At 50.4% G+C, this 14,944-nt stretch overlaps 5 protein-coding genes across 5 annotated transcripts; 1 reads left to right on the forward strand and 4 right to left on the reverse strand.

The window, feature by feature from the left end:
* Positions 1 to 5,102: 5,102 nt before the first annotated feature.
* Positions 5,103 to 5,801, reverse strand: FPRO_02581 (uncharacterized protein; the record flags this gene model as incomplete). Its single annotated transcript, XM_031227302.1, has 3 exons — positions 5,103 to 5,141; positions 5,223 to 5,396; positions 5,688 to 5,801. The coding sequence occupies 3 exons, from the start codon at positions 5,799 to 5,801 to the stop codon at positions 5,103 to 5,105; spliced, it is 327 nt and encodes a 108-aa protein (XP_031077752.1).
* Positions 5,802 to 8,228: 2,427 nt separating this feature from the next.
* FPRO_02580 (uncharacterized protein) lies at positions 8,229 to 9,506 on the reverse strand (the record flags this gene model as incomplete). Its single annotated transcript, XM_031227303.1, has 2 exons — positions 8,229 to 8,873; positions 8,922 to 9,506. The coding sequence occupies 2 exons, from the start codon at positions 9,504 to 9,506 to the stop codon at positions 8,229 to 8,231; spliced, it is 1,230 nt and encodes a 409-aa protein (XP_031077753.1).
* A 1,656-nt stretch (positions 9,507 to 11,162) lies between these two features.
* On the reverse strand, positions 11,163 to 12,411 carry FPRO_02579 (putative coenzyme A transporter; the record flags this gene model as incomplete). The annotated part of the gene is made up of 2 exons (XM_031227304.1): positions 11,163 to 12,131; positions 12,190 to 12,411. The coding sequence occupies 2 exons, from the start codon at positions 12,409 to 12,411 to the stop codon at positions 11,163 to 11,165; spliced, it is 1,191 nt and encodes a 396-aa protein (XP_031077754.1).
* Positions 12,412 to 13,043: 632 nt separating this feature from the next.
* FPRO_02578 (uncharacterized protein) lies at positions 13,044 to 14,045 on the forward strand (the record flags this gene model as incomplete). Its single annotated transcript, XM_031227305.1, has 1 exon — positions 13,044 to 14,045. One exon carries the CDS (start codon positions 13,044 to 13,046, stop codon positions 14,043 to 14,045), a length of 1,002 nt encoding a protein of 333 aa, XP_031077755.1.
* Positions 14,046 to 14,268: 223 nt separating this feature from the next.
* Positions 14,269 to 14,925, reverse strand: FPRO_02577 (uncharacterized protein; the record flags this gene model as incomplete). Its single annotated transcript, XM_031227307.1, has 2 exons — positions 14,269 to 14,806; positions 14,855 to 14,925. The coding sequence occupies 2 exons, from the start codon at positions 14,923 to 14,925 to the stop codon at positions 14,269 to 14,271; spliced, it is 609 nt and encodes a 202-aa protein (XP_031077756.1).
* Positions 14,926 to 14,944: the final 19 nt, after the last annotated feature.

Raw genomic sequence — 14,944 nt, forward strand, 5'->3', positions numbered from 1 at the left:
TCTCGGAACCCCGGGGCCTGAATTGCTTGTCTCTCACTCACTCACTCACTCACTCACTCACTCAACCACTCAATTCAGCGATAACATGTCTCCAGAACAAAAGACCCCCATGTCCTGGGGCTTCAGCGCATCTTCGCGCTGGAGTTGATGTATCGACATGTCGCCAGCCTGACCGGTCATCTCATTCTTGGTATGTGAGGTAGGCAGGTCGGTAGGGCCATATGTAACTATGCACGTTCACCACGCCGTGTCTACCGTAGCGTAGCGTCCCGTAGCACAAGACACCCGCAGCTTCTTGTGCAGATTTGGCGAACCAATTCCCATAAGTCGTGAAAAGAGGCTTCTGGCAACCTCTCGGCCAACAGTACAGTAGTCCCTCTCCAGTAGCGCCATTTGAAGCTCCCGGTACCGCACCTTTGGTACAGCACATTGCCTGTCGGTTCCGACTGCAACATGGAGAACAGAGGAAAATAAAAACCAGATATCAACAACTAACGTTATTAGTTGCTGTATGTGCGAATACATACCAACAAGCTGGGGAAGCCCGTCAGTAGCTGTGCTGTAAGCGAACAGGGGCGTTGGCACTAAACAAAAATCCATTGATATCACCAGCCCAATGACATGGCCATGTTCGGATGACAAACGAAATGAAGATTTGTGATCATGATAACATGCATTCGGATTGATATACGGATAGGTTCACGTCAACCCCGTAAGTATTCGTTCATTAATTTCTTCTCTTCCAGTGCCTTGCCCCATCAACACTGCAGCTGTGAAAAGAGCGTAGGGTTTAAACCACCAAAATCCACTCGCCGCCTAGACTTTGATATACAGCATACCCGCTTCCAGCAGCTTGCATGTCTGGTGTTGACGCTGGGGCCCTCATAACTCACATGCGCTATTGTTGCATTTGGGACTACATCTTTGCACTAGAGCGCTGTACGTAACGCGTTAGGGCATCAGACTTGTTGAGGGTTCACAGGCTGAAACCATTCGACTCTCTGAGCTTTGTGGAATGCTTACACCATTCTTTGCTGATCTGCAAGCGGTCTGCTAAGCAAACTGCAGCACTCTCTGCACTCTGCAACACCATACCATGTATGTACAGTACTTTGCTAGACTGATCGGATCGGTTGGCGTGCAACAGGCATCGGGAGCGAGACACAACCGATTGACAGTAAAACGGCGGTTTTGAGGCGTTGTATGATGACTCAAGCCGGGATCAAATCTCCATTCTTAAGACCTTGCTCGAATCATCATACCTGGAATATGTTTTCCACCACTGCAGCGATCCGTACGGATTCCGCCGGTGGCTTGCCCGCCACGAGCGTCTCTTGTGCAACCATAAGAGGCGAGCGTCGCCTGGGTCGACGCCTCATTGCAAATCACGGGGTTTGAGAGCATTGAGAGCATTGCCTCGCCAGCGCCAGAATCCTTAGTCCATCCAAAAGCGCTTTGTCGGCGGCAATGGACCTTAGCAGACGCCTAGAAAGGAATGCTTACTTGGTAGATTTGCGCGAAAAGCCTTTTGCTGTCCGTCCATAGATGAGACAGGTTTGCACTACATACGAAGTACTGAGTACTGTACACAGATTCCCGTCGATGAGAAACCAAGCGCCGGACTGCTGCATGCTGGCATGAACCGGGATGTCAGACCGGGACAGCCACAGGTAATGGCACAGTAGAATGGAGGCAAGCCCCGGTCAAATGTGACCTATAATTCAGCGAATAATTAGTAAAAGGGGGAAATGTCTGGGAAAAGTTGTGCTGTGCTGTGTTGTCCCTATCTTTGTTCATCTCCATCATTCATTCCATCTGGGCTTTTGGGTAATAATCTTCCCTCTCACATGGTGAACCAGTGAGTGGCTGCTGAGCCGCGGGCGTGTGCATGGTTGTCTCACCTCCCACAGTCAATCAGTTCTCAGCCGGCCCCTTGAATGCGCGTGGCTCCAGGGATTCTATTCATCATGCTAGGCTGTTTTCGGCTGGCAAACTTCCCTGTAGCCATGCTCAGTGCCTCCATCCACCGCATCACGTTGCTGCCATGCGATCAAAGCGCCCAAGTTTCTGTGCATGCAACCATGTCGCGGCTGGGCGTGGCTGCCCCTTACTCTGCCCCACGCGGCCTCTTTCACCAGGAAGTGCTTCCAAATTGCATCGGAGCGAAGCTATGCCAGAGTTATTCCACCTCATTTGATGGGCATGCTGCAAACTCTCCAAGTCTATACGTAAATTGTGAGCCATTGGCTTATTCCTACGCTGGTCTTCAGATTAGTGACAGGGTTTTGTGTCTGCCGTCGGTTCTGAGTGTGGGATGCTGATTGCTTGTTCGTCTTACCAGGAACCGTCAATCACCTTGAATAGAGGTGGCACTGAAACACACTTTTGAAACGACCTGGAGATGCCCGAATGAATCAAACACCAGATTTGTCTTGACGCATGAATTTGGCCTTGCCAGCGTCCCAGAATTGATACTCCGATTACTTCCTTGATATCTACCTGTCGTTGTTTTTGTTGCCGCTGCCATGTCATGCTCAAGCGTGGTAGCTTGATTCCCTGACTCTTAGAATCTGTAATTTTGCGCCTCATTAGTCCGGCATTCAGGGCTCTCGCAAATTGGCCAGATTCTGGTTAAAGTGAAAAGACTGGTGGTTGCAAATCGTGGCTAACGAACGCCATAGATCGCTCTGACCTCGTTCTGGCCTCTGTAGTGGATAGTGTGTGTGTCTCCGTCGGAGAGAGATTATTAGAGTGTCGCTGAACCTCATTAGTCTACCACCATGCTTCCCAAGAGCTAGAGCTAGAGCCATCCATTGGCGAGTGTGTCAGGAAGGTTGTCAGAAGGATCACTGCGGTGTGCGGTGCAGTCGTGTAGGTGTATGTAGCACTCAGCCTTGGTTGGACTGCTGCTCCAGATTACCCCAAAGCACTACTGAGTAATTGATGCTGGGTTCAACGGGCAGGGCGGATGTGCTAGCCCAGCCGCATCTCACACGAAGCCTGCTGCTGTCAGTATCTAAATTATCCATCTCGGCTCTGTGCTCACGTCACGCTCGGTTCACGTCCCAGCTTAGAAGAACGCCAGTGGATTTGTCTATGCCGAAGCGAAATTGTGATTCGCAGCACCGCGGCTTCTTTGGCTCCGAACTCACTCCTTCTAGAAGGTTTCTGGAAACTCGTCTCCGGGGCAGGGACCAGGGTCTTTGGATCTTGACTGGCTGAGCAATTCAACTCGACTCAAAGTTCCGTCCAAGGAGCCAAGCAATCTGTCGCCGATGAAAAGCGTCTCGGTCGTCTTGCCGTTAGATCAGCTGATCTCCTCTTCCGACGCAACCTTGGACAAAAAGAGATACGTATCCGCAATCTTCAGCACTCGTAAGCTTAGTATGGATCAAGGTGAAGCTTGGAGGGACTGAGGCTCAGGTTTCAGAAATAGACTGCCTAATGGAGAGAAAGAACGGGCGACCAACAAGGAAGCCAAAGATCCTGGTAACTTCCTAGCTTCAGACTAACGTTAGTTCAGGGAAGGAGTACGGAGTAAGTAAAGCATTGGAATCTGTGAGTGAATGTCTGTCTGACTGTTCGAGACACCCCATTTATTGGAAGGAGGCTAAAAACCGACAAGATATGATTAGAGAAGGAACACGACAACACCATCAATTCACAACCGCGGCTTCCGATTGCGCCTCTTGGGGATAAGATATCTATATTTGTCCTTTATCTCCGTGTTAGTCTGTTTGATACATTCCTTCGCTCGGGTACATCTACCGTTTACAATGCTGACTCTTAGAGTGTCACTTATTCAAGCCCAGTACAGGGGCTAGAGGGGTAATGACTAGGTAGGCACATCTCAGTGGCACGGTTATCGTTAACCGTTAACCGATCCTGTCTGGCCTGTCTACGGAGTATCAAGCCTCATCAACGTTGGATTGAATCGTCAAAATTCGATGGTGTTGAGGTGACCTGCACGTTGATGTCACTGCCTGATCGATCTACCTACTACCTATGCTGAATCGATAGCAACAGTGTCAATTTTCAAAGGTACCTACCTATGTAGACAAGGAGCCAAGAAACTCTGCATGTCTTTCCCACCTCACATATCACAGTGACTTTATGTATAAGCAGGCAGGATATTGTTATGCAAGATAAGGTATGTTTCGGGGACTTCTCATCATCCACACGTAACTACACAAGTGTTGCGAAACCCTGGACGATAACAAGCAATCCAAACCATGGGTGGGTGAGCCGGGGCAGCTGTCAGAGTGGGAATAGTCGGGTTTGATGACCAGTCAATCTGGCAGATGAGGATCAATCCTCATGGCGTTCACCATCCTTACACCGCAACGTAACTGAAGACGAGGGCTGACGAAAAGGCCAGCCAATCCGTTTCCCTATCACAAAGTCACCTGAGCCACGATCACCAAATTCAATTCATGGCTCATTTGTGAGCGCGGCGGGTATAAACTGGGGACGCAGGGTTCGAGTTGATCGGGGCACCATCCACAACTCTCAAGTGTCTTGGTGTGATTGTGACTGTGACTGGTCACCTTTCCAACCATGTCGGCATTCCCACGTGGCTCCATGACTGAGCTTGTCGTGCCGTACAAGGAATCCGCTGCACGTAAAACTGCCATACAGATACGAAGCAATGGGTCCCCTCCTTCGCTTCGAAACACCGCCTCTCAAATGCGTACGGAGGACACGACAGTGCAACTCCGCTTTATTGTTTCTATTCTGTGGATATATGATCTGATCAAATAGGCACTTGCTGAGTCTGGAACAGCGGTATGGGACAGCAAGGCCTGCAAGGCTATCAATATCCCTGACAAAACATGACGCGGTTACGCGCGCATTTCACACGTTTGTCAGCGATCAGCGCCATCTGAGTCCAGTACCGGAGAGGAGGTAATGAAGTGGCGGTATTGACGATTTGCAGATCCCCAGTTGAAGAAGCAACGACACCAAGAACAAAGCAAAGAAAAGCAAAAAAGAAGAGGGTGTGAGGCGTGATTTTAGCAGTATTACCTGGTTGGTTCTGGCGGGGTCCGCCACGTGGGTTTAGAGGGAGCCACGCGTTTGTGACAACCAAGCTGTGGAGTCGCTTAGGCATCTTTCTGAGTTCTCCCTCTCTTCACTGTAACCTACATACGTTCTAGGTCTCATATCAGCCCAAAAATCCCGGAGACTTGTCACGGCAGTTCAAGCGAGGCTCTTCAACTCACCAATTGTACCGGTACTAGTCGACGCTCAGGCAAGGCGTCGCCGTTGATTTGCCTCTCTTTTTCTTCTAGACCCTCGCTATCCGAGAGTCTGCCGACGTCAAAGCTGCTTGTGCCACCGCGCGATCCACTACAGCTCTTCAAGCTTCGGGAGGACTTCTCGTTGGTTGGCCTTGCCTGGGCGGATTGTTTTGGTCATTGAGAACGATTGGTTATCAGCAAGATGGACAAGCCGCTATGTGGAAGACGTGCATGAAAGGCTTAGACTGTAGGCGGGCGGTTCGATTCGACGTTTTCAACCCAAAGTCTTGTTGCGGTTCTACATTGAGCCATGGGCCATAATGAAACGCCCTGCAACTCCAAATTGAGCACCACATGACACATCATTCCTCGGTGGAAGTTTGGTCGTCAGACTTGTCCACGATCCCTTAGTCAAAGTTTCACATGTACCGAACATCCCGTACTTACGGACTCTGCAGAGCCCGGACACATGGGTACATAGATGATAAACAAAGCGCCCAATCCGGTCAACAAAACATTCAGCCCTCTCGTGGAGTCACGAAACTTGTGTATCATGAGCATTGTTTCGCCAGATCCTCCTACGTACCAACAACATTCGCGAAAATCCAAAATCTGCAGGGTTCCAAATCAATCTGATTCGGTCCCCCTGTTCATGCTGCTTTTTTAAAGTTGCCACGCGAGAGGGTACAATGTACTTTGCCATGTGCCTCGCACGAGGTAAGCGATCACGGAACAGATCCGTCTAACCATTCCGGGATGACGATATCCACAAAATCTGCAGACAATCCCGTCCTGTTCAAAACCTCAGATCAGACAACCAACAGTTTCGGTCCCGTCACTTAGACCAGAGGCTCTGACTCGATATCCTAGCTTAGCTGCGGATACAGCTGCCCGAGGGATGCTCTCTCATAGCAGATTAACGGTCACGTGTGGCCGCAAGTCTGAGCTTCCAGCACGATTCATGCTCATGCCTACAGCCTTACCGTTATCCTGGTTCGCCTACAAAGACAACGGCCTTGTACGATCGCCAACTAGACAGCTAGTAGTCCTACTGGCGCGGGCTCCTGTGGTACGGCACTTGATGATTACGAAAATGTCGGCATTGTGGTAGACCCTTCATATCGGCACTGAGTACAGGGTTAGGCACGGCGAACCCCGAACTCCAGTGCAAGCGTAACTATATCATATCTATTATATGGTCCCTCCACCGGATATGAAAACGAGCAAGGTCAGGCTGCGGAGGTACATACGAGCTTCTACTCTGTAGTCGGCGAACTAATTATGACCAGCACGGCAGGCTAGGGTACGCCCTTGTAGAGTGAGGCCTGGCCATCAACCAGCCCTGCGACAGCAGTACGCGGCTAGCGGGCGATCTGGTAGACGGGAGCCAACATTCGGGATTGATTTTCCAGGTCCTCAATGGCATCTTGGCTTGATGGTACGCGTATCATCATATCATGGTATACAGGATATGCAGTCGACAGATATATCGCTGTAGGGCGCTAGAGGTTGTATTTCTCCGCCGTGTGATCCAACTCGTGTGAATGGTTGCTTCAAACAAACATGCAGCAAGTGCCCCTATTTCCTGGGCTGAAATCCGTGCTCAACCTCTTTTCCAAGCGTACTATCCACCAAGTCCACCCACCGCGGGAATCCATCGTGCGATTCCACTCACTAGAAACCGTCGGCCGCCAAGTGGACAATGCTTGGGCGCCATCTCTCTTAAACCACGGAGCATTTCCTATTCAACATGCTGAATACTACCTTATATGCGGTGAGCAAGAATGAAGTTATCTGAGGTTTATCGCGGCTGTGCTCACTGAAAGAGCTTCGACTCCTGCGTCGTGGCTAAGACCTCATTACGCTACTTGTTATCATTGCCCCAGGACACAAATGGCCAAATACGCGCTGGCATGTTCAAATTTGACTACCAGCGGGATGAAATCGCTAGGGCTTGACTCAAGTGCGCCTAGTGACCACCTGATACGTAGCTCTGAACAGGTTTTCGTACGAGTTTATGACAATCTCCCAGTCTGACAGCCCGGGAATATCTTGGACCTAACAAAAACGACTGACTCGTGTGCTGCACCTCTTGACCTCCGCAGACTCGTCAGCAGCAAGTTCTGTGTGGGGAGCACTCTATAAGGAATAAACTGAAGGTTTTTAGATCAAGATTGGTCGCCCAGGTTCAAGCTCGACATTGGATAGAAGCTCTGGACCAAGAGGTTTTGCCTTGGGGGTGTGCAGTGTCGATCGACAAGGTCAAGCCCTACTTGCCGCTACATACTGACACAGACAAGTCGCTGTCATGTAGCTACTGGGGTCTTTGTTGCGGGCGTAGATACGGTAGTTTCTGCAACCTTTCCAGCCTGTAGGATCTGTGCAAATCGATATGTCGTGACTGGCCTCGCGATGCGGGCTATAGCGTTGACTAGAGAAGCATGTGTGTGCAGTTGATATATGACCGTCCACTCGGATATTATGGAGGACGTAAACTATTGGAAGGGTGCAGTTTCGTGCCGGCAAGTCGATGCTGCTCCTTGGGTATCAACGTCGATCATGAGGGTAGATTTTGGCATCGCGGAGTCGGAGACGTGAAAACGACATCTATATGCCGCTGACACAACAGTAGCAACAGGGTAACGTCTGACTTCAGAATGAGAACACTTCAACACTTGCTGATGCAGTGCTAACACCCGCTGTAAAAACGAAATATCAATTGACCTGGGTTCTGAAATCCTGTATGCCACTCGCCACAGATTGCACAACTAGACTAGATAAAGATGTCTACATAGCAAGAAACCGTTCTAACGCCATCGCTTTCGATCCCCTGTACCTCGCCACCCTGGGGGCATGTTCGGTACAGACGGGAATGCAAGTCCCTTCTCTCCCATTTGGACGACAGCTCCATTATGTGAAGCAACCATCCCCAGGGAGCCTTGTGTTTTTAGCAATACTTCATGTACAATAGAAATGTGAGTCCTTCGACTATATCGATGAGGGCGCCCTGTCCTTTTTCCAGCCCCTGTATCGCATGTTCTCTTCAATGGCCCTCCAGATCTGCTCCACGATCTCCTTATCACGGAATCGCGAAGCATCATGGCCCTCTCCTCGCCATCGGTCAATACCAGTGGACAGAACGCGGTGACCCCAGTTACGGATGTTATCCGGAGCTGACTCTCCTCGCCAACCGACATAGATGCCCAGCGTATGCTTGAAGAGCTCGTTGGGGTCACTCCACTTGTAGTTCTTGAACTGCCAAGTCTGGCCAGTGGTGAGAACTGCCACGATTCTGTTCCAGTACTCAGGCTTGAACGCTTCAGGGCCCTCTACAAGAATGAAACGCATTGGGCGATTTGGGTCAATGGAGGGGATGATGCGCTGCACATGAAGCATGTTGCTCATCGCACCACCTGCATCAGTAGGCACAAACTTGCCGTCCTCAAGGAACGATCGAGCATTCGATAGGCGAAGCAAAGAAGAGGCAGAGGGAGATAGGAGAATAATAGGGTCTGGTCGTCTTGTAGGAGGTTTTTGGTTAAGAGCGAGTGATGGGTTAGTAGGGATGCTGGAGCTAGACTGGTATTTCTTCTGGATGAAAGGCGCAGCAAGTTTGCGAACATGGGAGAAGTCCTAGCGAGGTCAGAAAACTCAGGAATTTCTCAGGTTGCAAAGACTTACCGTAGGTTTGATGCCCCTTAGAACGGTGTTGCGATCGCCCATCTTTCGTTCGCTATTGTATATACCAGCCAGTCTCGGGTCCATGGTACCACGACCAGATCGCGACTGAGCAGTTGAAGCCACTGCGCCCGTCTTCGCAGCTGCGGTCGCGCCAGCAGCCGCCGCATCTTTATCACTAGGTAAAGGCTTGATGTACTCGCTCTCCTCGCTAGCACCCTCAAGCCAGGTAATCAGATCCAGACGCTCAATGAAACCCAAATTTTGAACCTTTCCCGAGCCACCAGCGGCTGCCAGTTCTTCATTGAGCTTTGTCGCAGAAGCATTGTATTCAGGGATAGCGACTTCGCGGTTCAGCCAAGCAAAGTAGATACTGCGCAAGTCTACGGGCTTGTCTTGCGACACAAAGCGCGTCGGGTTGTCGATAGGAACAGCAACATCCCGATCGGGGAATCGCAAGTACGTCGCCTGGGATAGAGGAACTTCGGTCGCAGTAGCATCGGCTGATGCCGTGGGGATGAAGGGCGCGTTGGAGGAGATGGATTGGCGAAGGAGGACGAGTCCGTCGAGGTCGGCGGCGGACGCCATGATGAAGATGGACGCGCGGGAATAGGGAGCACGGCTGAAGGAGACTCTATGTATTTGTGCCGATCAATAAACACCAATTGATGAGTACCAGAACCTAGATGTTTCGCGATTCGAGAGTCTGACGTGTTTGTTGGTGGTGGAGCTTTGATGAAGTGAAGATGAAAGGCTGAGGCTGAGGCTGCGCCTGGAATTTTGACAAGCTCACTTAGCTTCACCTATGCCGTGCTGTCATTGGTCGAGCCAGAAAGTAGCCAATCAACGATGTATAACTTTATCTTCAACTTCAACTTCAATTGACAGCAGAGTCAACACCAATCCACGTTCTGTAGAATGATGCGACTGGACGCCCGGTGTTTTGCATTGCAATGCACCAAGCAGATCATGTTCCTGGTGGTGTTGACGTTGATCCGTTATTACCGTCATACCCGGGCTTGACTCGACTAGGTACTCGACTGCTCTAGGGTAAATTACTCGGGGAGTATTGCTAGTTAGAACGCTATTGAGCAACATTTCCTGTGACTGTACAGTAGTATTGAATGTCACCTACTACGTAGCAATTCGTCTATGCATGTTTGGCGTGCTTACTGTGCATAGAAATGTTTCAATTGGTAAGTCATCATGTTTCTCTTGGGTAACTTGTAACTCTGTTTTAACTGCCGGTATAGCCACAACACCACGAAGATGCAGCTAGAGAACTTGCATGTAAGACACGTCATAGAGTGCATAGCAGTGTTTCCTTCGTTGGAGAGATATGCAAAAGAAGTCTATCATATTGTCAATACCGTCTAGACTTGCCAATTCATGGATAGCCCCCCTCCATCTTCTCGTACTTGACCCCAGTCTCCAACGTCTGAGCACAAATCCTCTAAAACCCAGGGATCAAATACACTAATCCTTGACGGATAACTTACTTAAAACCCCCATGCCCAACTCACTCAAAGTACAGATACTTACTATCAATCTACCCCCAACTTCTAGAAGCCGTCGCCCAACCATGATTTCTAGTCCGCATCTAGCCATACACCAGCACTTTGGCGCCACGACTACCCTTCACGCCCCATCCATCTCGACTCTGCACAGCCAGAATATGACATCGGAGACCCTTGTGAGCCTGGCGCGTGCGGGCGAGCTATAACCATACACTGCGATCCCTCACCCGGGACATGCGTTAGCCTTCTCAACGGCGTTAAGCCAGTTCGTGCAGATCACTTACTCGCCCCGGCTGTTTGGTCTGGTGAACTCCTAGCCCGATGAGTAATACGACGACATACCACACTCAGAGGGCGTCGGGTTCCCAGATCTAGTAAGAGTATGAGAAAAGGGGCGCTACATAACGAATTACACCACAAAGATACCACGGAGGCCGCCGCCTCATCTTATAGCGCGTGGCAAAGGCACCGCCATGAAACAGCAAAAGAGCCTTTGTTCACGGATATTGAATGGGAATAGACATATTTCCACACGTGAAAACCTTGCTCATAAAGCCACAAGGTATTGTACTTCTTGTTGTATGTACACCGAGCCGTATGCCCCTATTCGACTTCATCCAAGACCTATTCCAAAAGATGTGTGCAATTCCGCTTCCATTCCGCGCAATGACTCCGTCAACGCCAAATCAATCCTGACCTCCAATGGTTCCGTAGTACTCAAATACATCTATATGCCAAAGACAAGCTTCATGCGCTCATACGTGTAGAATGCGACCGCCGCCATTGGGAACACCTTGACGTATCCAATGGTGAGGCCAACAAAGAACCCGGGAACACCCCTCTCTCGGAAGATCATACCAGCGGTTTCTCCTATCCTCAGTCGACGACCGTCACCAACGGCACCGCCAACTTGCATCCGTCGTCGAATGACTTCAAGAGGGTATGATGCTGTTTGAGAGATCAAACCGGCGATTCCACCAGCAGTGAGCTCCGCCCACGATCGAAGAGGGGCTGGCTTTCCTTCAGGGTGGTTTGCCTTCTTCGGTAGTGTCGTGTGCTTCGCAAAACGTGGCGATCGGAGGATATCACCAACAGTATCGTGGGTTAAGAAAGACATGCCCGCGTATGGAAGCATGCCCATGACAGTGGGAGCGAAACCTCGGTAAAAGTTGATTAGTCCTGTTTGAGGAGCAATGGCCCCAACTGTCGCTGCTGTCGCTTCTGCAGCAGCAGTTACCGTCGCAGGCGCATTGGGGAGCCGTGTGGCGGTTGTTTTCTGAACCGGTTGCTCGTTGTAAATCTGACGACATATTGATGACAAAGAAGAGTGGCCGTCACGTTTAGTCTCGAAAGCAAGTCGTACTCTCATAACTTCTAAAGGATATGTGAAAAAGACGGAGGTGACACCAGCCAAACTTCCACTGAGCAGTCTTCTCATTGGTGTCTCATGGTGTTTATCGGGGATAATAATGGCTCGTATTTGTTCGTATGCGAGGAATTTGATACCGGCGTAAGGAAAGATTCGTAGTAAAGTCGCTGAGTGTCCACGGTAAAGTCCAGTGATGCCTTCATATCTATGGATGTCCTTCATAGCGCTTGCGACACCAACCCATGATCCTGTATATTTTGCGAATCGTGGATTGCTGGCCTGGAAGAGGATCTTCACTCGGTCCAATGGTGCGACGACAGTTTTGCCCTATTTCCAACAGTCAGAAACTTCTGGACACCTCTGTCTTCGACTCTGACAAACTTACAGCGCAGCCAGCTAAACCACCCGCAACTCCGGATTTCCAGACATATTCGAAGCTGTTCATTTGTGCCTTTGGTGCTACTGCTTCCTGGTCGGTAGGACACACAGGAGGCTCCTTTGGCGACTTGCTGAGGGTATGAGAAGAGACATGGCTCTGAATGTTTCTATTGCGCGCAACATCGGCCATTGAGGTATGCTCCATCTGAGCAGCGTCGGCAGAGGACATGGCCCCGAGGCTCACAGAAGCACGTGCCTGACCTTGTTGAACGGATTCGAGGCCTACGGGCGCGACATGCCGTGGCAGAGTCGAATGGGGATCGGTATTCGAAGCCAACGCGACTGAGGTATTTCGGTTTCGGTGGTATCTTGTCAAAAGGTTGGAGGAGTAGAAACCGGTTTTGCGGGGAGGATGAAGAAGTTCGGATATGGGGAGGATTTTGGAGATGATACCGGCATGCGGCGCGGCAGAGTTTCCCCGGTCAGAGGCGGCTTGGACGTCATTAAACCGACGCTCAGTGGGCGAATACAGGCCCCCACTAGTTGTTTTTTTTACAAGTGAATGACCTAACGAAGGTGGTCACGCCCGCGGAAATGGAGATCCCCCAGAACCCTAGAAAAATAGAGGAATTAGGCCATCAGGGGTTCAAGACTTGTCACTTCAGTGGGTTAATGCGCTGATGATCCACTGAAAACTTGTCGTTTCTCAGCAGATTCACAGGGCAGAGCATAGCGAGGCTTAACGGTCCCGGTGATCAATAACCGAGCCGAGGTTTGCCGACCATCGCCGCGAATTCATTCTTTCAACCGCGGGTCAAGCAAAGGCCAATCCAGGTGGAAGAATAGCCATCCGAGTCAGCTATGGAGGCCAACGACCACAGAAAGTCCTCTGTTCTCTTTGAGAGCCCGGATAAGAGCCTCATTGTTCTAGACATCCCTACGTCTCTAGAAGAGAGCCAGGTTCTCCCGTCTCAGGTCCCCCGCCGCCGCATCGTCTCCGCATCGCCCCCCGCAACTCCGTATGAGCCCCGGCATGGAGGAGGCGATCATTCGGCATTTGCGACTGCGTCTCCTGGCGCGCAGTTGGCTGAACTCATGACCGCTGAAACGGTCAGCAGCGCCTTGCAGGACCTTGCCAGCACATACTCATATTCTGGACCTTTCCATCAGGACCGGCTGGTTCAGCCACAACAAGCACCGTCAGTATCCGCTCTGCCGCCTTTGATACCAGACAAAGCCGAATTTCTTGATGGCTCTATTGAGGCCATGCGTGATACCTTTCACATGTCAGCTCCCAAGTTTGATCTTGTTGTGTTAGATCCTCCATGGCCAAATCGATCTGCCAGGAGAAAGACAGACAAGTATGCTACTGTATCAAATCTCAAGGAGATGCGCAACCTCTTGCTACACATTCCTCTAGCTTCTCATCTTGCACCAGATGGACTAGTTGCCGTCTGGGTCACTAATAAGCACAGCATTCACGACTTTTTGACTTCCCCAACAGGGCTGTTCGCTACTTGGGGTCTCGAGTTTGTGACTGAATGGACATGGCTCAAGGTTGCTGCGTCAGGTGAACCAGTCTACGACATTGAGTCAACATGGAGGAAGCCATGGGAAAAGCTCATCATAGCGAAGCGCATCGGAAGCCAGAAGCCAGAAGCTCTTGAGTCCAAAGTCATCGTGGCAATCCCTGATGTCCACTCACGAAAGCCCAACCTGCGAGGTCTCTTTCAAGATGTCACCGGCAAGGATTGTCTTGGCCTCGAGATCTTTGCTCGTAACTTGACTGCTGGTTGGTGGGCTTGGGGGAATCAAGTTTTGCGCTTTCAACAGCCCGAACATTGGCATGACATAGAACCGTGAACCATGAGACAAAGAAGATACGAGTTTTCAGCGTCTATATTTGCGCTCATAGTCTTTAACCCGCCTGCATGCATTGCCCATCCAAGACTAGTTACAATAATGTACAATTGTGATGCCCGCTTATCCTACAGAGACCCATCACCCGTGGCTCCTCATAGAATTGCCGCCTCTTTCATTAGCAGCTTCCCGCAGTTTCAAGTCGTAATTCGCCTTTCGTAGTCGTTTAAGCTTCATTTGCGTCCTTCTTAACCTCTACTTCCTCCTTGTTCAGTATCTTCTCCCATTTAGGATCCAAGATAACATCGTTAGTCCACTTCTCCTCTCCCGATAACAGCTTTTGTGCCATCTTGGCCAACTCTTGTCTCTCCTTCGACGGGAGCTGCTTGCTCTTGAGAGGAATCTCGAATCGCTGTTGCGCAATATGCTGCTGGTTTCGCTTCTCCAACATATCCTCGCGCATCTGGAACAATTGGTTGCTCCATGGTGTTTTATCCTCGGGAAGCTCGGGCCATTGGAAGGGCTTTGCCAGTTCGACAGTCATGACCTTGAGGGGTTTGGGGCGATACCACGAGCGCGAGTGGGAGTTGCGCTGGGTTAAAGGTTGCTGCTTGACGTATGATCGGACCTTTGTGACCTCGACATTGTATAGGTTCCAGAGGTAATCTCGGAGATCGAACTTTGTGAATCGCAGAGGGACCTGGAAAGTGGCCTCGTTTGGTGGGAGGTGATCTTTTCGAAGAAAGGTGATTACATGGTTTGGCCTAGAGATAGTTAGAATTGGTAGGTTGAGATGGATCAAAGGTACTCACAGAAAAACCTGCTTCTGACCCAGCTTGAAGCCGGGCAATTGGCGAGCTACAGTCTTTGCTACCTCGGCCATGGTTGTCGTCTTGCCCTTT

Source organism: Fusarium proliferatum, assembly GCF_900067095.1.
Source record: "Fusarium proliferatum ET1 genome assembly, contig: FPRO_scaffold002, whole genome shotgun sequence".
Taxonomy (NCBI): Eukaryota; Fungi; Ascomycota; class Sordariomycetes; order Hypocreales; family Nectriaceae; genus Fusarium; species Fusarium proliferatum.